The sequence below is a fragment of the Juglans regia genome, chromosome 13 (assembly GCF_001411555.2).
Source record: "Juglans regia cultivar Chandler chromosome 13, Walnut 2.0, whole genome shotgun sequence".
NCBI classification, from domain to species: Eukaryota; Viridiplantae; Streptophyta; class Magnoliopsida; order Fagales; family Juglandaceae; genus Juglans; species Juglans regia.
Window position 1 is genome coordinate 28,281,781 of NC_049913.1, and position 23,786 is coordinate 28,305,566.

The 23,786-nt window shown below is 31.7% G+C and overlaps 2 protein-coding genes across 4 annotated transcripts; both read right to left on the reverse strand.

Annotated features, from left to right (window-relative positions):
- Window positions 1-2,530: 2,530 nt before the first annotated feature.
- On the reverse strand, window positions 2,531-6,241 carry LOC109003969 (dynein light chain LC6, flagellar outer arm-like). Of its 3 annotated transcripts, XR_001998206.2 has the most exons (4): window positions 5,785-6,241; window positions 3,713-3,759; window positions 2,940-3,081; window positions 2,713-2,795 (listed from the first exon to the last, which is right to left on the reverse strand). XR_001998206.2 is itself a non-coding variant. In XM_018982314.2 (3 exons), exons 1-3 carry the CDS (start codon window positions 6,013-6,015, stop codon window positions 2,753-2,755), a joined length of 321 nt encoding a protein of 106 aa, XP_018837859.1. In that variant the 5' UTR covers window positions 6,016-6,241; the 3' UTR covers window positions 2,531-2,752. The 3 variants fall into 3 exon arrangements, 2 of the variants coding, with proteins under 2 accessions (XP_018837859.1, XP_018837857.1); XM_018982314.2 differs by lacking the exon at window positions 2,940-3,081 and having other exon boundaries at window positions 2,531-2,795; XM_018982312.2 differs by lacking the exons at window positions 2,940-3,081; window positions 3,713-3,759 and having other exon boundaries at window positions 2,531-2,795; window positions 5,785-6,238.
- A 14,703-nt stretch (window positions 6,242-20,944) lies between these two features.
- On the reverse strand, window positions 20,945-22,416 carry LOC109003968 (protein PLANT CADMIUM RESISTANCE 2-like). Its single transcript, XM_018982311.2, has 4 exons — window positions 22,042-22,416; window positions 21,674-21,745; window positions 21,361-21,573; window positions 20,945-21,178 (listed from the first exon to the last, which is right to left on the reverse strand). The coding sequence occupies exons 1-4, from the start codon at window positions 22,262-22,264 to the stop codon at window positions 21,093-21,095; spliced, it is 594 nt and encodes a 197-aa protein (XP_018837856.1). The 5' UTR covers window positions 22,265-22,416; the 3' UTR covers window positions 20,945-21,092.
- Between the last annotated feature and the right edge of the window lie 1,370 nt (window positions 22,417-23,786).

Genomic DNA, 23,786 nt, shown 5'->3' on the forward strand with positions numbered 1-23,786 from the left:
AGGAGTTAAACCATGCACTAACAAAAGTAGGGTCCCTACAACATTGACCCTTTCAAACTTCAAAAGAGAAGTATTTAGTACATACTACATATTGTAATATCTCAATCATCATCTTGTACTGCTCAAAATTTCTACAATCTCCTCCTAAAAGAGTGTTGTGATCAAATTACGTTGCTTACTCTTTAATAACTATTTTCATTTTTGAAATTAACTTTTTACCATTTTAATTCATTTGCTAAATATTTCTACTCATAGATGGATGGAGTAATGAGTATTTATGGATGTTGACATGATGCTTCTTATAGTATTAAGTTTACTAACGCGAGAATAATAGAGAGATTAATTTGATGAAAATCCAAGTAGTCAAATACTTAATGCAATAATTCAAGCAATAAAATGTTTAATAATCTGCCACTACTTAAACAAATAACAAAGACCTATTTTAGCAAAGATTAAAATTGATTTACCTATCAAAAATCTGTTCGTGAATTGTTATGCGCATCACATCAATACTAATAACAGTCAGGCATACGTTACTTAATCACAATTAGCCCAATGATGAAGGGTGTTAGTGGTAAGGAGGATCTATTCCTGAATGTTACACGGCTGTGGTGGATGGTGGTTGCAGACTCACTTCGAGGGTGAGGGCCTCCTATGAAAAGAGAGAAAATAAAGGAAAAGAGAAATTGTATTGATTTTGTTTGATCTTTTGATAACAGACTCCTACTTGTTGCAAAGCTATATGCTCCTTCTGTAACTAACCTCCTTGGCTAAAGACAAAGTTACCACTACAACATGTAATGAAAAAGACGGGCAAATAAGGAAAATGATTTACACAACATTTTTCACTAACTATTTTTAAATGACAGGTATTTTTGTAAAATATCTTGTAAAAGTAATATCATTTTATAAAAATATCATCATTTTATAATATTTGTTGTGTAATGTGTTGTGCAATGTATTGCGTGTATATCATTACTCAAATAATAATAGTCCATGATGTGCATGCTTCCACTTCCACTTGCATGAACGTAACATACACAAGTGAAATGTAATAAATAATTTCTACTTGTATTGTGTGTATATCGAGAGTTGCTCATGCTTCCTGTAGCCCACTATTCTAATCTTTGAGCCCAAGCCCCCAAGCCCACGACACAGCCTTACTTCCCATTACTGCCTTACTCAGAACACACTTCACTTCCACTTCAACCCTCACCCCCTTCTCTGGCGGCGCCCCGGTCGCCTCCTTCGATGGTGGCTTTCCCCTTATAACACTGAACCACCTTTGCACTGCTGAGATCGGGCCACTAGAGGTGGCTTGGGGTGGGGGAGGGAGGTTGCTCCTCCCATGCACTCATTGGCACTGCACACAGTACTTTTTTATTTAATTTTTTTTATATATATTTTTGTGATTTTAGGGATGATAAACACATGAACCTCCCTAATACCCTTCTAGACTCTCAATTTTGGCAGTCACTCTTCCAAACTATAAGATTTATAATGTACTCCCTTTGTAGAAAATTTGACATAAACACCATGGATAAAAAAAAATCAAACAATTAGAAAAATTTAAAAATTTCAGTGGCCATTGAGGTCAATTCATTTTTCAAAGAGAAATGCTAAGTCTACACACAAATCTTATATAAGAAGTTTAAACATTGACATGGTTTAATGTAATATGTTAGATTTACTTCTTGATAAAAAAAAAAAATTATAATCTAATGAATTAAATTAAACCACATTAGTGTGTAAATTTTATTTTGTAAAATTTCTATATAGATTAAGAATTTCTTTTCATTAAATCTTGAAAAATTCTACTCCTACACTACAAATCTGTTGAAGGAAAAAAAATAAAAACACAATGTGTGATGTAGGGATAAAGCGAAGAAGTCTTAAATCCCCCCTAGCCATTCCTTTTATATCTTTTAATTTTTTGCACTTTCTTTTTGTTTCCTTTTATATTTTTTTAAGGTGTTTTTGCTTTTAAAGTTTTTTATGTTTTTTTTTTTTTTCAATTTGTTGGCTTTTTGTTTTTAAAGTTTCTTATTTCTATTTTTTATGGTTTTGGTTATATTTTAATTTGCATGTAGTGATGTGGTAACTTCTCCTTTAGGATTTTAGTGGAAAACTGATGGAAGAACTATTTTGTAAAAGGGAAATAATATTTACAGTCGTGAAATGAACAAATGCCGTACAATCTATTTGAAAAAAGTGAATAAATACGGGATCTACTTGAAAAATAATAATTTTTTAATAGTAAACCCTACTCTTTTTCAAAATATTGTACAGCGCTTACGCACTCCATGACTGTATGTAGCATTACTCGAAACCCGAGGTCACAATTGAAATAATTTTTGTTTTTATAGCAAATTTGACAGAAATGGGTGGGACAAATATGACAACTTATGGGCATAACAACAATTTTCAATAATTTACCTAAGGATATTGTACAACTAATCTCAACAAACTCTCACTCTCTTAAGCACTTAAACTAAGGAGAGTAATAGTTACAGAATGAAAGACCACAAGAGACAATACAGCTGTTTATGAATTTTAGTTTATCATTCCACATATAAATTGACAGTGGAGGTATTTGATTTCATAAAACACACAGTTGAATACATTCAAGTTTAAAGCTGTCAATGTTCTAAAGGCTCAACAGCAGTCTTGAAGAGAAGGATATAAACCTTGTCGATTGAAAAATACAAGAAGCCCCCTAAGGAATGTGTGACATATGAGCCAAAGCTAGTTCCTACGATGCAGTGCCAAGCTGGACCATATGAAGAGTCAAATTCCTGTCAAGTAACTAGAAAATATCATCAACTGTTGGCATATTAAGATTTTCAAAGAAGACAAAAAATAGATGATTAATTCTAAAACATCATAGAAATTTTCTTGATCAATGGGAAGAGCTGGCAGCGATTTACCAGTAGCCTTACTGGATTCATAAAATTTTTTGTACACAGATGCACAAGGAGCAAATTCCTGGAAGTCATCCTTAGTATGTCTACTAGAATAGTTAGAGGCCTATCTCTCCTTGTTCCAGTCAAAATTCTTCTCAACAGCAATTTGTCCTATAAGCTGCTCCAAAGAGGTATAAAGTCGAATTTTTCAGCTTGTTGCCATAAGCATCAGTCTTCTATTGCACAATCATACTATGATTTAAACATTATTATCTCCATGTATTCCATGTTATACAGGTTGGAGTCATGAAATTCTATTTGAGGTATAGCTTTCTGAGCCTTTTAGAAAAGATCAAGAATCGTCTGTGACACGCTTCTCAGTCCCACTAGTCTATTTCGTAAGGATTGGAAAAAAATATAAAGATTAATTACATACACACATAATCCAGCTTCTCTCTCTTTTAATCAAGATGTCAAGTGCCCTTGCTAATGCTGTTAAGACAATCTTGAAAAGAGGTACTACAAGAAAGAAGCAGCTCAAACATTGTCTACAAAATCCAATTATTTTATGAGATGCAGATTACACTTCTGGAGGAAAAACCAAAATGATCAACCATTAAGCTTGAGTAGAAGATAGCCAACTGTTATTGACAACAATGTCCTGGTAATTGCCTCTTTTTTTTGTAAGTAGGAATTTTATTCACATGCAGCAATTTAGGCGAGGCCCAAGTACAAGAAAAAACATCTAGTTAGGAAGAAGAGATAGATACAAGGAAGTCATGAACATTAAGATCACTAACATCTCTCACCATTGTCCAAAGAAATAACGTGTTGAGAATGTCCGGGTAATTGCTACCTGTACCATTAGCAAATAGGCCACTTAGTTCGGATCCACTCCAAGGCCACTCATAGTGAACTTAAGTTTTATGGTCACCAACCTGCCCTGAGTCAAGGCTCATCTCATTCAACTAGATGAGAGAGGACACAAATTCACAAGTGGACCAACCATTATCAATGCTAAACCTGGTTATGGTTAGTCGGGAAGACTATACATCTTATATTGTACTTTAACATTCCTAAGATGGAATTTAAGTTCTCACACATTCATGCTACAAGAACAGTTCCCGATTTAAACATAGAAAAGAAAAGAAAAGACAGGAATAGTTGTGTTCATTGAATTGTAGGTCACTGAATTATTTGATACCAACCCAATAACCTGAGACTTGCAGGACTATTGCCTGTTGGTATGATGTGTCCCAAACTAAACAAAAGAGCTCCTTGCATTTACTTCAGTAAATCAACGCAACCATTTTCCTCTCTAAAGCAAAGCACAAGAAGCATGCTGTAACAACCAACCGTTCAGCTAACTTGAATTTAGGCCAATTTGTGTGTCTTGACTACATATCTTGTTTGAATTTTATCTCCAGCATAGGCTTACTAAGAAGAGCAGATCATGAACCCAAATGAATTGATACGACATAGGGTAAGCTGGAGAGCTTGGCCCAATCTTACTCAATAAGGATCGAGAGATTGACAATGCTATTGCCCATTCAGCTGAAGACAGAAAGAATTTATATTTTGTAAAGTGATTCTGTGCTGAGATGCAAAATGGCACAATAGGTGTGAGAAACGTTACCGTTGCACACAAGGACATATTAGCAGACAATAATATGCATGCCACAATTTCACAGAAAGTATAGAAGATCAAGCTCAAAGCCCAACCACAAGCCAGTTTAGGTATCCTTCAATTTCAGAAACTACAAACTAGAGCAATATATCTGCTAAATCAGTAGATATAAATGTGTTCAAAGCAAACCCGATGTTCCTTTTTAATTATTCTTTATTTTAACCTTGAAACTCTCGTTTGGATACTTGGAGTATCTCAGAATTCTATAAATAGTCATGAAATGGTCTGAGTTAAGATGTTTTATTGGGTTTTGGGAAAGGAGAGAGAAAAAGTTGAATAAAAATATTATAAAAGTTAAAAAAATTATTTGAATATAATTTTTTAATATAATTTTGGTTTGAAGTTTGTAAAAGTTGTAATGATAAGATAATGATTAGATAAAAAAGAAGAAGATTTGAAATTGAAAATTTTTTTGTGTTTGAGTGTTTGGGAAGGAAATTGTGAGAAGTTTTAAGAAGTTTTGAGAATTTTCATCTCATCTCAATAACAAAAAAAACATTGGAGTACTCCAATTTTCATCTCAAACATATCCGACATAATTGTTTTTGAGAATTTTCATCTCATCTCAATAACAAATTCTGTTAAAATAAAGTTACAATGAAAAAGCCATTTAAAACAATTGCAGTACTTCATTCATCGCAATTAATATCGAAGAAAAACTCATTGAAGTTTATACTCAATCTAATGACCACAGAAGAAAGAAAAATGATTTTAAGCTCAAGCTCACGCAGCTTATCATTCGGACCATGATCTATACATAATGTTCTTACAAATCCTTAAGGTAAATAACTAAAATTAACAAAGCAGATGCAGAATCTAAACCGTCATCGACAAATTCATCACCAAAAGGACTAAAACATTCGCAGCTCAATCTGAAACTACGAAGCAATTAGACCTTTTACACTCGATCACTTGATCAGCTTAATATAATCAACCGAAGACTAAGAATAAATATAAATCCGGCAACCTTAGAATTATAAATAAACATAAGAAGATTAGACTATAAATAATTTATCAATTAAAAAATATCTTCAGTTTAAACCAAGAAAAATGACGGAGCACTTTCCATTACTCCGAATCTCCGATCATCCCAAATAAAAATCCAACTGATCCACACAACCTTAAACTCCAACCCAAAATAGTAAAGTAAAAAAGAAAAAATCCACTTGAGCCAAGTAAAGTAGTATATTTTACCTTCTTAAGCGCGAGGGCGAGGCGTTTACTGTCAAGCTTGCCGGGCATGGAGTCGAGTTGGTCACGTGCGCAGCGAAAGGCACAGTTCTGTAAAGGAAGCGGCATGTCACAGGCTCTAACGCGCACGTTCAGGCGGTCATGCTGCTCTTGCTGATCAATCGCTTTCTTCTTCTGTATCAAACCGTTGAGGAACTTGCTCCTCCTCTCCAGCTCCTCCTCTGCACCCTCCATTTCTTTCCTTTCACTGGTTCAGACCCTCATCACTCGGAGGACTAAGCCTCTAATCTCTTCAATCAGCGGCTATTATTTCAGTTTTTCATTTGTTCGAAAGGAAGTTTGAGCGAAGGGCAACGAGAGAGAGAGTGAGGAAAATGTGCAGAGGAAAAGGATGAGAGACTACTGGAAAAGGGAACAAAGGTCTCGAATGTAATGTTAATGGGTTGGTCTCTCGCTTTTTCTTTCTTTTGTTTCTTTTCTTTTGATGCGGTCGTCGTTATTTTTGCGTATGGACGAGGTCGTTGCCGCTGGGGTAACCGTATAGCCTATAGGGGACAGAACAGGATTACTCTCTGTTTTTTTTTTTTTTTAAATTAATAAATAGAACAACATTTTGTTTTATGAGTTCTTTCTGTTTATAATAAGTTGAAGATACATCATTCATAACAATATTTAATTTTCAAGAGATTTGATTTTTAAATTTAATTTACAAATTACATTATGAAAAATGTTAGTTAAACCTATAAAAGTGACTGATTCACTTTTTTTTTTTTAATTTTTTTACTTAATAGTTAAAAAAATAAATATTAATGAATTTGTATTTTTTTCTATTTTTTAAAAATATTTAAAGATATATAAAAAATATTATCGGTTGAATTCTTCAATTAAATTATCGATTCTTGTAGCACTATCCTTACATTATTTCAAAGCAACGAGGATGTATCTTCCACATCAATTTGCAAATATAACTTTTCTAATTTGATAAGATGAGAAGCTACGTACCAATGCTTCTAATACTAATCTAATTATTAGCATGACACTTATAAATAGAACTTTAAAACTAATAGAACTTTATTTATAAAAAATAAAAAAATTAGCATACAAATAGAGTGATTCACAAAATAATTATTAGACCTGTCTTAATAAAAAAAAAACTAAAAAGTAAATGGATGGGATGAACTTACCACAGTCAAATGAATTAATTTAATTAATTTATGTATCTAACAAGACATGTTTAATAGATTAAGGAGTGATTTAGATTTAGAGATGAGTTGAGATGGTTTGTGAATAATAAAATAAATATTGAATTATTTATTATATTTTGTATAGAAATTTGAAAAAGTTATTTTGAAATTTGAAAAAGTTGAATTGTTTATTATATTTTGTGTGGGAATTGAGAAAATTGTAATTATGAGATGATATGAGTTGATGTGAATTGAGATGAGTTACGAATACAAACGAGACTATACTCAAAAATAGTAAACTTCATTATATGTTTAATAGATTAACTCTAAACTCAAAATGAATAAACATCATTATATTAAATATATAATTGTAATGTTTTCCTCTCTAAAAGCCAAGGTTTTTTTAAGTAATTAGGAAAAGGGAGAAAAACAAAATAACAGGCATCATCAAAGAAATCGGGATAGTGGAGTATTTTATTATTATTTTATTATTTATTATTATTTAATATTTTATCATTATTTTTTGTTATTATTTATAAAATATTTGAGATCACCTCGTTATCTAAACGAATATCAAACTTGGTAAGCATAAGCTGTATTTGATTGGTAAGTATACTTTAATTCATATCAAACTAATTTTTAATTTTTTGTCAAAAAATTAAAATTATTTTAACTTATTTTATATATTTAAATATAAATATAAATATATTTATATTTAAATATATTTTAATAAAATATATATCTCAAATATAAAATAGATAAATAGATAATATTAATAGAAATGATAATAAGCGATAAAACCAACCATATGTATGATAACAGATAGAGTAGGCGATATAACCGATCATATGCATGAAGAAGTAAATAATATAGGAAAGATATATGAAATAAACTTCTTTATTAAAAATATAATATTTATAAGGAGACTAATTCTTAAAGAAGTTGAAGGTTGAAAATATTTGGAAAAGAAGATTGGGAGAGGACAGAGGAAGGACGGACAAAAAAATTAAAATTGTTTTAACTTATTTTATATATTTAAATTAAATATATTTTAATAAAATATATAAAATATTATTATTTACATATTAATTCTATTCATATGAAATCATCTGAATATACACGCGGCGTTAGAGTATCCATCCCCTAACCTTTGTGAAGACTGCAACAGTGCAACGCAAGGATAGGAATCATAGGATTCCGCACTCGAGGGCAACTTTTTTTGTGACAGACCAGGTAGCCACTTCTACTTGGTAGTATTATTTCTTTATAGGGAGTAAAATAGACTGGACATACGGTGAATTTTATTTGGCCCATTTGTACTGAGTGCTCAGGCTTCCCCTTTTATTTCTATGAATTTAGTAAAGATAAATGATATAGAAAAGTTGAAAAAAATATTATTAAAATATAATTTTTTAATATTATTATTATTTTAAAATTTTAAAAAAATAAATTAAAATTTTAAAAAGTTGAATTATTTATTATATTTTATATAAAAATTTAAAAAAATTATAATAATAATATAAAATAAAATAAAAATTTTATATCTCATTCCACTTATCAGATTTGAAGAAGAAGATATCAACCCAACAAAGGTAAAGATAAAAGAAAGAAAAGGCATAAATGCAGTCTAGTGATATATATACGGGCATTGATAAAGGTCAAGCGCAATCCAGCCTCTTCATCAAGACTTTATTCTCTTGCATATTTAGGTTGTGTTTGGATGTTGAAGTGAGTTGAGTTGAGTTGAGTTGAGTTGAGATGATAAAATATTGTTAGAATATTATTTTTTAATATTATTATTATTTTAAGATTTGAAAAATTTTGTTTATTATATTTTATATTAAAATTTAAAAAATTATAATGATGAATTGAGATGAATTGAGAGATATTTGGTAACCAAACAAAGCCTTAAAAGCTCTAGTTGAGATAATTAGAGTTGTTTATGCAATTTCCGATGCTAGTTACTCAGTCCTCAACTCGTTGAGTGAGCCACTAATGAAAAAACAAGTCTTATAGGGAGGCGAGCTCGTCTTTTCAAACCCCTAGGGATTGGACCTTGAACGTGGGGTTGTGAAACTCACCTACCCAAAAATAATAATCAAACGACATTCAAAATGGGATATTTTTGTATGAAATCTTAATATTCTTATATGGTCGTGTGTTTATTGAACATTTGATTATATAGATTAACTTAAATTTGATCTGTTAAATTAAATGTGCCAAATTTTTAAATTTTAACCTAACTCATTGAAATAACAGGTTATATTGTGTCACCCATATTGACCTGTTTAATAATTAATTAAAAAAAATTGACATAACACGATTCATTTAAACCCATTTTATGTAAATGGATTGAACTAATACGCATAACTCATTTGATCTGATTAGCATAATTTTATATAAAATTTAAAATCTATATTTATTAGTAATAACAATATTTTAAAAACTATATATCAATATTTTTTAAATTTTAACATATAATAAAACAAATATTACAAACCATATAATAATAAATATGAGTATAAGTTTAAAATTATAATCTTAACAATAAAAACATAAACATACTGAGAAATATCAATATTACAACTTAATAATAATAAATTTTTAATTTTAAAATAAAATATAAACAAGTCAAAATGGGTTGATTTTGTATTAAGGGGTTGACCCGCTAATAAATAGTATTTTAATGAATCAATCTATTTTGACCCGAATCCGTTAACATCAAATTTAAACACGCTAATTTCATATCGTATTCGTATTGAATTCACAAATTATATCATTCTTTGACACTCCTACTAATAAATTATATCTCCACCAAATTGTTGTAGGAACAGGAAGACCGTTAACACCGAGTTGGCAAGTTAAGCTGGGAAGGGTTGGCAAGGGCTTTTGTGTAGGCGAGCAAAAGGCAACGGAGCTGAAGGAAAGGGCAGAGAGAGAGGTGATTGTAATTCGTGGGGACTGATTTAATCAGTGCCAATCCTCGAAAGGGAGCCTAAACTTTGAGACAAACTAACGGAAATTACGGATAAAGAGGGTGTCGGTCCCGATATACATCATTATTTTGAAACTTGGTCGAGTGTTTTTATCCCTCCACTTCCTCCATGTATTGATCATTCCAAATTATGCACCAGAAGATATGAGTTGGCAATGAGGATAATGGCTTTCTTCATTTCGTAGTGTTTATTTAGCAAAAAAATAGAATATTTTAATCATCTCATATTATGTTGACAAGTGAATTAATTAAAATATGACTTCAAATTATACTATATTGAATTATGTATATAAAAAAAATTTATATAGTTATGAATAATGTTTCTACAAATTTAAAGATGTACTGTTCACTCATCAAATCTTAATTTATTATTTTTTTCTCTCTCCTCCTCTCTCTCTCCACCAACTGATAAAATTTTAGGAACAAAATTTTAGTGAATGTTAAATGATAGAATTTGCAATGGTACTAATTGTAAAATATATATATAAAAAATTAGGGAAAAAATAAATAATAATATTAAATGTGTTTTGGTTATCTGTTTTGGTGTTATTCTTAGAACCATAATTGTAGGGGGGGAAATCCACCACTAAAACTTGAGAGTTTATTTGGCAACACATTTGTTTTAAAGTATTCTCATATATTTCATTTTTAAACATAGCTCAAATATAAAATATTTTTAATTTTTAATTTTTAATTTTTTCATCTAATCATTATAACTTTTTCAAATTTTCAAACAAAACACAAAACACAATACTAATTTTTCAAATTTTAAAATAATAATAATATTAAAAAATTATATTCAAATCATTTTTTATCTTTACAATATTTTTATTCAACTTTTTCTCTCACATTTTTTAAAATTTAATAAAATATAAAGTCAAACTATTTCATTACTATTCATAAATATAAAAATATTCTGAACATCCAAATGCTCTCTCAATCAAATCGAGGCCGAAAAACCAGATAAATGTTGAGAGCCATGAATGCTTGCCACGGGGTGCTAGCCATGGAGTGTTCTTGCCAAAGGAAGTCAGGCTGCATTTGGATGTTGAGCTGAATTAAGCTGAGTTGAGTTCTTTATGAATAGTAGTGAGTTGAGTAAGTGGAATGAGTTATGTGGAACCCATCTAAAATGAGTTTAGATGTGTTTGAATGTTAAGATGAGTTTAGTACTATTTATAAAAAATTGAAAAAAAGTTATGGATCCCACGTATAAAGATGTGTTGAGTTGAAAAATATTGTGCGTCCCACGTGTAAGAAAGTTTTGAGTTGAAATGAGTTTAGTAATTTGAAAGTTGAGTATTTAGATATTAGACTCAATTTAAAATTAGATTGAACTAAATTGATCTCATATGAGTCTTGCAACCAAACAGGACGGTACTCCATGAGAAATGCTTTCCAAAGGAAGTCATCAATCCCAGAAGTGCTTTCCCTCTCTTTAGAATATTCTACAAGAGAACTGATTTGGTTTTTAAAGCGTTAGAATTAGGACCAGCCAGCAGGCCTTATTGAGTTGTAGCTAGGTGGAGGAAGAAGGAGCCCTAAAATTTTGCCAAGGAGTTAGAAAACTGCACTAGCGATAACCAAGACGTAAGCTCCATAGCACATATAAACATATAACAACGAAAGCAACCCTGTATAATTTTCTTTTGTCTGCACTCAATAGAAAAGTAATAATAATGTCCTCACATCAAAACTTAAACTTTGACTATAGTTTTAATAGAATCTTCCTATATTTGAACTTAGTTTCCTGACCTGCAAATAATTACAACTTACCACAGTGAGTTTGGATTTCAAACTCATCTCAATTTATCATTACAACTTTTTTAAATTCCAATACAAAATATAATAAATAATTCAACTTTTTCAAATCTCAAAATAATAATAATATTAAAAAATAATATTCTAACAATATTTTATCATCTTAACTCAACTCTAAATAAGATTTCGAAACTTATACAGCCAACGTGGACAAAACCCAACAAAATAAAGATCACTAGCATACTGTGTTTGTTTGTAAAACCGTCATAGGCACAATAAGTACCACTCGTTTCACTATATTGAAACCATTTAAAAAAAAAAAAAAGAAGCTAGTATTATTTCCAAATGTGTCAACTCATATATTTTATTTATTTATATTTATATTTTTTTCTTAATGGTTAAGGAAGTAATTATTAATAAATTTATATCTTTTTTATGTTTTTTCTTATTGGTTAAGGATATTTAAAAAGTGCTTAAGAGAAAAACAAAAAAAAAACATTTGCACTAGTGTGCATATTTAGGGTGCACATTTGATGTGCACTTTGGCTTTGTCCTAAAAAAAAACCCATTGGAGGGACCTTTATAGTCTTTCATAAGGAATATACCCAGTTTGGAGGCCCAGCCCAATGGATAGCAAGAACGAGGTCGATGAGTAGATCTCAGAGGCCAATACAATTCCATTCGGTAATTGCCAAATATAATAGAACATATAGTTAATCCCAGAGTTGGGATAAACCCTATATCTCCAGGATGAGTATCACGTCAAATGAATAAGGTGATAAGGGCAACGAGAAGATTAGATTCGACAGGATAACTATCATTGGTATTTATTGATAATCTACTACACCTATATATATATAGTAAGAAGGTGATCGATGGGTGCAGGTAACTACTAATTGAACTAGAATATTAGTGGTAACTCATTCCACGTATCACTAACTTAGGCATTGAAGGTGCCTCAGGCACTCTCGACCACCATCTTTATTTGTTGCATGTTGAGGGCTTTGGTGGATCGTGGAACATGTTCTTAATAGTAGCGTCGTTTGTAGGATACTGAAGGTGTTGTTTCAGTTTCTCATTGGACTCCACTGTAATTCCCACATCCAACTACCACGCACTCTCAAGCGATCCGTGACACGAAGATTGCAAACATGGAGGCACAACTTGCTGAAATCAAGGAGAAACTACCGAGGGTTATGGAAACAATGGAGGACTTACGACGGGAGAATGAAGAGCTGAAACGTTGAACTTAGCGAAGCCAAGTTACCTAGCCATAAAGAGCAAGGAGAAATGGAAGCACAAAGCAATGGATAAACAAATGCCAAAGAATTGGAAGAGAAAAGACTGCATGACGAGTTACATAGTCTCGTCGATAAATACGAAGAGATGGCAAAAAAGATGGGGGATATTTTGCAGTCGAACAGCTGCTAAACCGCATGGACCTACCCTATAGTGTGGAAGTGATGTCTGTGCTGCTTCCACAGAAATTCAAGGTACCGCAAATCGAGATGTGCGATGGATCTCGGGACCCAGTTAATCATCAAGAGAACTTTAAAGCACACATGACTCTTCATGATTTTTCCAGAGAGATAGTTTGCCAAGCTTTCCCATTAATATTAAAGGGCGTGGCGAGAGGTTGGTTACACGGTGTATAGACTGATGAGATCAGCACGATTTATTCCAATTAAGGTGAACTATCATCTCGACAAGTTTGTCCAAATTTATATAAGAGAGATTGTAAGGTTACACGATGTGCCAGTAACTATCGTTTTAGATAGAGATCCACTTTTTACCTCACAATTTTGGAGTAAGTTGCAACGAGCTTTAGGTACGAAATTAACTTTTAATACAACATTTCACTTGCAAATAGATGGACAGTCTGAGAGAACTATCCAAATCTTAGAGAAGGAAATGCTGCTGTAGACTATTAGCAAGATTGGGCACAAGGGAAGGAAATGTGGAATGGAGCTCCAAGTGAGATTTGCCTCCTTTGTTGTGGGGCTGAATCAGAGTAGATAAATGGGGACTTTCTTCTATTCGGTGCAAGAGTCACGATTAATGTTTTTAACATTGAGGTGTATTGATTTATTTCTTTTACAACTTACGTTGGTCAGTTAGTGGATTGTATAGGTTTGTTTTTCTTATTTTTTAATTGGTTTTGATATTTGGGATGGTTTGTTTGGTAATTTTGTAAATCCCAAGTGTCATATTTATTACCATGGTATTTCTCCGCCATAAGCGAGGACAATTAATAAAATTGGGGCACCATTCTCTTCTATAAAAAAAAAAAAGGAGTTCGACTGACCATCTACCTTTAGTGGAGTTTGCTTATAATAATAGTTACTAGGTAAGCATTGGCATGGCGCCTTACGAGGCTCTTTATGGGAGGAAATGTAGATCTCTTCTTTGTTGGGACAAGGTTGGATAAAGAAAGATTTTAGGGCCTGAGATTGTAGAAAGGACTTGTGAAAAGATGGGATTAATTCAGAATCGGTTGCAAACGGCTCAAAGTAGACAAAAGAGTTATGTGGACAAACGTAGGAAAATATTGGAATTTGAGGTTAGAGATAAAGTATTTCTACGAGTTGCGCCAATGAAGGGTATTATGAGATTTGATAAGGAAAGTTGAGTCCCCATTATGTAGGATCATTTGAGATTTTGGAAAAAGTCGGTCAAGTTGCTTATCAAGTTGTATTACCTCCTGCACTTTCTAGAATACATAATGTTTTTCTTTTCTCTATGCTACGAAAATATGTATCTAATCCTTTGCACATATTACATTATGAACCATTGCAAATCCAAGAAGATTTGTCATACGAAGAAACCCCAATTCAAAATTGTGAATTCCAAAAAGCAAGTGTTACGCTCTAAAATAATAAGATTTGTAAAAGTTCTTTAAGGAAATCAAACTTTACAAGAAGCATCATGGGAACGAGAGGATGAAATGCAAACCAAATACCCTCAGTTATTTTCTATGAATAATTTATCAAATTTTAGGAGCTAAATTTCTAGAAAAGGAGGGAAGATTGTAATAACCCAACCCACACCCAAAAGGCCCAGCCCACACATAAGGAGGCCCAGTCCCCTCTCGGATTCTCTCTCATGACAAAGTCCCTCCCCCCACTCTCTCTCTAACCCTTCATATATATATATATGTTATTTTTATTTTTTTACTCTCTTTCTCTCTCTAAACCTACATAGAGATATATATATATATATTCTATCTCTTTGTTGGTAACCTCTATCCATAGCCATTGCTCCATACTATTTTATCACCACTAACGACAATATTAGATAAATTCGCATCCCTCATAAATAGTACATTTAATGAATTTGGAATATTAAATTTGGTAAGATTGGTGTTGTGAATTGTTGAGAGTATACTTAGTTGATTATGATGTTAGGGTGTATTGAATATGGATTTAATATTCAAGTGTTAGTGGTGAGTATTAACTAGAATTAATCCAGATTTATGTCACTGTTATATGGTTGAGTGTAGACCTTATTTACGTTGAAATAATAAGGGGATAGAGACTGATGTACGTGCTGTCTGGTAGCCTATTTGCAACCTAGATATTTGGAGTTTATCAATGTTGGAGGATAATCTTTTATAACAAATCTAAATTCAAGTTATTAAGGATTGTGTGAAATTGTAGAGTTAAGTGAGATCATTTTTAGAGTGGAAGTTGATGGACTATAATGGCTTTGAAATAGGTTCTGAGTGAGCGTTGGCAAAGGAATATCATAATTATTTTGACTAAAAATCAAGGTAAGTGGCTCTTTAATGGGTTTTTAATAAAAAAAATTTTTGATTTTGTTTGGAATGATGCACTTGGGTATTATATTTCAAAGTTGTGTAAACTTTGAATTTGTGCACATTCTTATGCTATTTTGGCTCTGCTTGTGAGATTTGTGCAAATTTTGTAATTGTTGGAATGCTTGAAAAATGATATGTGGCTTTTTAAATTTGAAAATTAAATGTGAGCATGCTATTTATTCTTGAGCCCATGATATGAATGTCTCTGTGACATGTTTGACGTCCCTCGTGGGTGATATCTTCGTGGCATGATATATTTGTGGTATATTGGTGATTTCCCTATTATCATGTGACCTTGAATATAATATTTGGCTGAATATGTTGGTTGAGATAAAATTATATTGCTCACATTATTTATTTGAGAATTTATTCACTCTCTTATAGTCAAGAAAATCGCCAATTCCCACACCCTCATTAAATTGCTACTTAATGAGCATGTAGTAGCTCACCACATATTTCACATATTTTTCAGAGTTGTAGAAAGTTCATTCATTTGAAGTGATAGCTTTTGAGCCAAATATTCCAGAGTGGACTTGGCTTAGTCACTTGAGATTAGAAGTTTTGGGGATTGATGGTTTTGTTGCATGAAGATGATTTTGGTTTTACAGAGATTTCTCATATGGTTATATTTTAGTTATTTTACAATTTATGTTGGAGTATTTGCATTATAATTATTTAGAATTTAGTGGTTCAAGCCGGACTTGTGAATGGATCTTTGAGAATCATTGTATTATAGTTGTGAATAGTTTGGAGGTTGTGTATTCAATATATATTTATAAATAGGGAGAGAGTTTTAAAAATTTAGGCAGAACTCTGTTCGTTTATGGTTTTGGGTTTGGGGTGTTACACTTTCTCCTTCTTGCTATTTGATGGTTAAGAGGTATGTCGCGGGCCTTCTCTGTCGTTTGCTAGCCATGAGTTGTGTTAAGAATTGCTTGGTTAATTCCTCGAAACTATCAATCGACCCTGGTCGTAGCACCCCGAACCAACTTCTCCCTGTGCCCTTCAATGTCAATGGGAAGGCCCTGCACCCCACCTCTCCTGGAAACCCGTGGAGGGTCATATGTGCCTTGAAGTTTTCCAATTGGTCGGGCGGGCCCTGTGACCCATCGTACAACTATATCTATAGAAATTTAAATTTTGGTGGAAGCAGGACGGACATTACCTCCAGAATATAAGGTAAGTAAGTCTATGCGATTAACCAGTTGGTCGATTGAGGACGATCCTCCCATCCTTCTAGCCATCTCTTCATATTTGTTGACGAGGTTGCGTAACTAATCATGTAGCTTCTTCTTCTCCTCTTCATTGGCATTCGTTCCTCATGCATTGTTCACTTCTCCCTCCAGTTGTTGGTTGTGGTCAGGTGCAACTCCCTCACTGTAGGCTAGATTTTTCTGTTTTAGGCTTTCGTTCCTTGTTGGAAGGTCTCCATCGCCTCACTGTCTTGGTCGCGGGTAGTTTGGGAGCGTGTTATTATAGGCATGCATAAACCTTGTTGATAGGTGCTTAAGAAGTTTATATCTCGATCCCACAGACGATACCAATTGTTGATGACGTTTTTCACTACCTGTTAGTCTCATTCAATGCCCTGCATAAAGGAACAACGGGGGAGGGGTCTCGGTGTCCTTGACGCACCTCTGATGTCTAAGTTAGGAAAGAATAAATATTACTAAGTAAAAAAGGAGGATCTCCAGATTGTACTTGGGTCCATCAACATAGGTCCCTTATATAGGGGTGAACTGCTATTTGATAAGGATATTTAATTTTCTCCCAAATCTCGGAATCTTGATTGCCAAATTCTCGGGATATGATAGCAGAAGGAAAGGGTTGACATATTGTGAACTTTTATTCCGAATATCTTACCATTTCCTCAGGGGTAGATATCTTTTATTAGAGTTAGTTACCATAGTGATTTGATTAGGGGCGATATGATTTTGTTGTAGTGAGCATACAATGTTCCTGCATGTTTCAAGACCAGGAAAAATTGTCAAATGGTCTAGGCCTCTTGCTGGTTGGATAAAGCTTAATTGCGATGATAGTTGTCGTGGTAACCCTAGAAATATGGGAGGTGGTGGCATAATTAGAGATAGTAATGTCATGGTGAAATGGGCTTTCTCAACTCATTACGGAAATGGCACTAGTAATGGTGCGGAATTGAAGGCTATTGTGGAAGGTATTCGACTGTGTAAAAGGCTTCAAATGGTTAATATTATTATTGAAAGTGACTCAAAAATTGTTGTCGATTGGATCCGAAAGGGGAGGTGCACGTTGTGGTATCTTTGAGATTTTTGGGAAGAATTATGTAGGGAGTTGAGGGGGCTGAATTACATGGTTGCACATCAATTTTGTGAAGCAAACTATGTAGTGGATTTTTTAGCACGAGAAGGAGAAATGGAGAAAAATGAAATATACGATAGCATTCAAAGATTCCCTCGGATTTTAAAAGGCAACGTCTGGATTGACTATTTGGGATTTCCTTCGTTTCATTTTTAATTGTTTATAAGTTTGTTTATATCTATTTATGGTTATTTACAGGTTTGTTGGTTTTGGTTTCATCTAGGCTTGTTTAGATTTTATTGCATTCCTTTTTATAGGCCTATTTAGTTCATTGGTTTTATTCTTATAGGCTTGTTTAGATCAGTGTTTATTTGTTTTTCTTGCTTGGTTTGTATTTGTGAGGTTTTTAGTTCTTTATTTGTAAACTCTCGGATGTTTGGTTTATAACTATGGTATTTTTCCGCCATACGTGAGGGCATTTAAATAAATTTAGAACGGGATTATTAGACATGTGGCTACCGGCTTTTCGATAAAAAAAATGTTCCTGCATGTTCCTTGGCCCGTGTAGCATCCAAGAAAAGGAAAATAGTTATAATCTTTGCTTCAATGCTATTCCGCAACAAGGATAGTTATATAAGTATCATTTTGATCAGACCACGTGGCATCAACAGCGTACTTTGGAGTAAAATGGAAGAAGGCCAATAATAATTAAGTGGTTGCATTTACCCTTAATTAGCTCTTAGAAAAACAGCGAGAACTTTAATCCACTAGTGATGTTTGGATAGTGAGATGAGATAATTTTAGATGAAAGTTAAAAATTAAATAGAGATGAGATGAGATAATTTTAGATAAAAATTAAATAAAATATTGTTAGAATATTATTTTTTAATATTATTATTATTTTGAGATTTGAAAAAATTAAATTATTTATTATTTTGTATAAAAATTTAAAAAATTTATAATAATAAAATAATATAAAAAAAATACTTTTACTATCTAAACGAACTAATACAATAGATCCCACAAAAAATGAGTCAAGACAAGCTTTTCTAGCATAGAAAGGGGAAAAAAAAAATATTTTCTTTGTCTTTTTCTTTTTATAGGCCGGTTATTCATTTAAAAAAAAAATTAGGCCGGTTACCATTAAACAATAATTTCTTTATATGAATCGCAAATTTATCTTTCTTATTTTTTTAAAAAAAAAATATGCGAGACTTAGCACTGCAAATTACTCAAATATTATAGGAAACTTTATTGGAATTAATATTTTGTAATCTCGAAATGAGTTAGTCCATTTGAGACATGTGCAAGTGTGGTCCCCGACGACTTTGAAAAAACAAAAAAAAATATCTGGTGCACGACTTTAGTACTCGGCAAAAGAGTAGGTGTGCTCATAAATATTCTCTTATCAACTTTTGCAGTCATCAAATGACAAAAGAACAAGAGCTCGTAGTATATTAGTCAAAATTAAAAAATATTTTTTTATGAATATAAAAAAAAAATTAATTTTTAATTATTCTATTTACATAATTTTTTATATTAAAATAATTATTTTTAATTATATAACAATAAAATAATATAAGATAAATTTGATTTTAATTATTCACGTCAAATTTTCACATTAGATTATATATTTATTTATTATATAATAATGAATAACTAATAATTTTACAAATATTTAATTTTTTTAGTTATTAATTTAATTTATTTTATCATATTTTATTATTTTATCTATTATATATTAATTAATAATCATATTCTTATTAAATTAATATATCACTAACTCAAATTAATATACTAATTATGATAAAATATGTTATAGAAAGAAATGAAGAGAGAAATAATTAATAAAATATATATTTGATGTATATACAATAACTTTTAAATTTAAAAAAACTTTTAAAAATTACTGTAGTTAAATTCTAAATATTTAAAATTTAACTAATCTATTGTGAGCATATTTTAGTCTTTAATAGCTAAATACTCAATAAATTTAACTTTTAGATTGTGTTTGGATGTTGAAGTGAGTTGAGTTAAATTGAGTTGAGAAGATAAAATATTATTAGAATATTATTTTTTAATATTATTATTATTTTAAAATTTGAAAAATTTGAATTGTTTATTATATTTTATGTTAAAATTTAAAAAAATTGTAATGATAAGTTGAGATGAGTTGAGAGGAGTTAGGTAACCAAACAAAGCCTAGCTAATCCAATAAAAATACTCTTAACGCTTTATCCCGCATACCGTGTAGAGCATGAAAACAAGTCCAACATAAATCTCGTTTGAATTTAAAATTCACTTTAATTAATTTCATTTCATCCTTATAATTTTTTTAAATTTTTATATAAAATATAATAAATAATTTAAATTTTATTCTATTATTCATAAATCAGATCAACCCATGAATTCAAACCACTCCATTATCTCCGATTCTGTGTTCCTTGTTCAAAGGACTAAACCAAGAAAACAAAACAGAAGGAAGACGACCAGAAGAGTCAATCGAGTGCTACAGCTTGACTTTTTAGCGCGTGCAGATTCATTGTATTTGCATCAATATTCTAACATCGACCCCAGAAAAAATATTGCATGTCCAGAGAAAATTCCAGAAAGTTTTATCCAATGATACCTCAAGAAAAATGATATTTGTATTTAGGAAATTATAAAATTTAAAATTTAAAATATAAATTTAAAAAAAATTGATGAAATTAACTAGCCTTGTACACATAAAGTTATAAATAAAATTATAAGAATCATGCTAGACTGCCAAATAAAATTATAAAAGTCATGCTAGGTTAGCGTCTAATAATGACAGTTAGATTAACACAAATTTATATTTTTAATTTTTTTTCTTTTTATATATTCTTAATATATTTAAATATTTAAAAAAAATAAAAAAATACATCAATAAGTTACTTTCTTAATTATTAAATAAAAAAATTAAATATATAAGCAGTCAAAGTGTAAATTCAAACAGCATATAACTATAATTTTCCAAATTATAAGTATACTGCATATATAGCACTTCTCGTAATTCAAACAAACGTTTAGATATATATATATATATATATATAAATATATATATATATATATTAATATATTGTTGAAATAAACATGAACTCAGTAGAGTTGGAAATGATGCTTATTCCCCAAGATGATCGAAACAAATAACCCAACTCCGTAGAGTAAGTACAACACATGACTCATGCCTTAAGTTGTAGTTTTGAATGATCATAGAGGAAATTAAAATCCAACCATAGATCATCTTCGATGCACGCTATCGATTCATGCCTGCTTCCGCCATCGGAGCCTTCATTGCCGCGGTGACCCCGCGATTACGTTGCTCCACGTTTCCATGCCAGCCTACCCATGCAATTTCAGATCAGAAAAAGTACCAAGACTATTGAATTTGGCCATTTTGGGTCCTAAAAAAATCCGTTTTCTAAAAGTTACTCTTTCTAAAACTTTTAACAGATCGAAATTAATATTATGGAAGAAGAAGAAGATATATATATAGAGTCAAGGGTGCTGCGTTTTTTTTATACCGATGGTCATGTCGAAACCACGGGTTTTGAGCTCACGATGCTCTTGGCACAAAGCACATTGCTCACAGAAGCAATGAACCAAGCAATCTCCGCAGGGGGTCTCCCGCAGCAGGTACTGTTGCCTCATCTTCGACCTGTAAAAGCATGAGTACAGGCTTGGACAGCAAATCACGCAGCAGATTAGTGCGTACAAAGCTCCATTCGCTCCACAAGCTGTAACATAATTAATGGCCACCGAACCATCTTAGCAATCAATTAATCGGAGTGATCATCACAGAAATTAATCAGTCTTCTTTTAAACGACCATACTTACATGTTGATCCTTTATCCACAATCTCTGCAATTTGTCCAAAAGTAATGCAGGGGCACCAGAAGGTCACGCAACCTGTGAAAAATGAATTATTACCCTTGAAGAAAAGTAGGACTCGTATAAAAAAATGAAAAAAAAAAAAAGTCAAAACCCTCAAAACACGAATAACACAGCGAGGCATCTCGACATGTTCTTGCAAGCCGAGCTAAGTAGCGCAGGCTTGTGATCGATCCGGCTGGGGCTCTACCTAGTTCCTGGTTCCTGGCTAGTAGCCGGCGGCGAGTCTTGCCGGTGGAGAGGGGAAGGAGAGTGTATTTAAAAATAACTATAACATGACCCGAAAGCAGAAAGACAAAAGAAAAAGTTCTTACAAGTTTTTTTGTCTGTGAAACAGTCACAGAGGCCGGAGGACCAAGGGCCCCGAACTCTAGACTGAACACGAAACACAGCAGGCTTGAAACTGGAAGAGTCATCATATTGTTGGCTGTCGGAGCTGACTGGAATACCAGTACTATTCGTGGTGTCCTCCACGAATATATGCTGCTCGTCGGAGAACTCCGGATCATAACCTTCTGGGTTTGATGATGAATACATGATAAGTGAAAAATACTAACAGATGTGATCAGGGTGGAAATGAAGCAGATTTAATTACAGGAGATAGGACGAAGAAATTTGGATAAGAAAGACTCCAGCTTCGTGGTGGGCTTATAAAAGGACCATATTATCTTTTTTTGAGTAACGAATGGTTCGTGCTTTCAGTTTAAGTCCCAAAGTCATTGGTCAAGCAACTGCCTGATTGAGTCAATCGACCGTATAGGATACTTAATTAGACGTGTCAAATCTGGGTTCACTCGAGGAAAGGAAAACATATTTATAAATGATAAATGATAAACTTGTTTACAATTATTTTATAACTTTATTTAAAATGAACAGTAATTATGTAAAATTAAATAAATGTTTTAATAATTTGATAAAATTATATTAGTTAATTTGAAATGAGTAGTAAAATAACTGTAAAAGAATTGTATATATATCATCATCCTAAATAAATTCATAAAATGATTTATAAAGTCGAAAATCCTCCTTTTAAAAATTGATAAATTTAAAATTCTTATAAAAAAATTTATTTTAATAATAAGTCCAACTTTGTTTCAATGAAAACAGATAAAAGTTAAAACTTTATATAACATTACTCTACAACTTTTTCTCCAACTCAATTTCCATTTCATCAACAAATATAATAAGATTATATTCAAGATCAGGAAATTACAAGAGTTGCAGAAGCACGGCGGAACCAGGAAAGTGAAAGTGGGGTACGTAGGAAGGGCGATATTTTGTTAGAGAAGTGCTATATAAAATTCTTAGGAGTTTTGCTATACAACCTCCACCACACTCCACACTCCACACTTTTTTAAATTTTTAATATTTTTTTTAAATTTTTTTTTGAGTTTATTCTTTTTAAATTATTTCAAATTTTTTATTCATTATTCATATAATAAATATTTAATAAAAGAAAAAAATAATAAAAATTAAAAATAATGTGGAGTGTGGAGGTTGTGTGAATAGTAGGAGATTGAGTAGATTTTTTGAATTCTTAGGGCCGGCTCCGAGTCAATATCCTGTTGGCGTGGGTTGTCGATAGAAAACTGGGTGGAGATCCGAGAAATTGTAGGATGACTTTGATTTTAAAATCCCTTCTTTCAAGGGTCAACCGTTAAGGTTCTAACTAGTCTGGTTTGTTTTGATTTTAAATAAATTTTAGGATCGAATCGATATATACTAATTTTATATTTTTAAGAACTGATACCGTACCAGTTACCTCCTTAAACTGATATTTTCAATTTTACCGATTTCGATCCCGTTATGTTTTCCAGTTTTAATCAAGTGCCAGTTTGTCATAAATAAATCTGTTATAAAAAAAAAGTTGCTATAAAAAAATCTGTTATATAAAAATCTGCTATAAAAAAACTATTATAAAAATAGAAAGTGCAAATTTGCTGTAAAAAAAATCTGCCATAAATAAAACTGCTATAAAAACAGAAAAATGAAAATATGCAACAAAAAAATCTGCTATAACTATAATATAACTCTTATAATATATTATACTATATGTTAA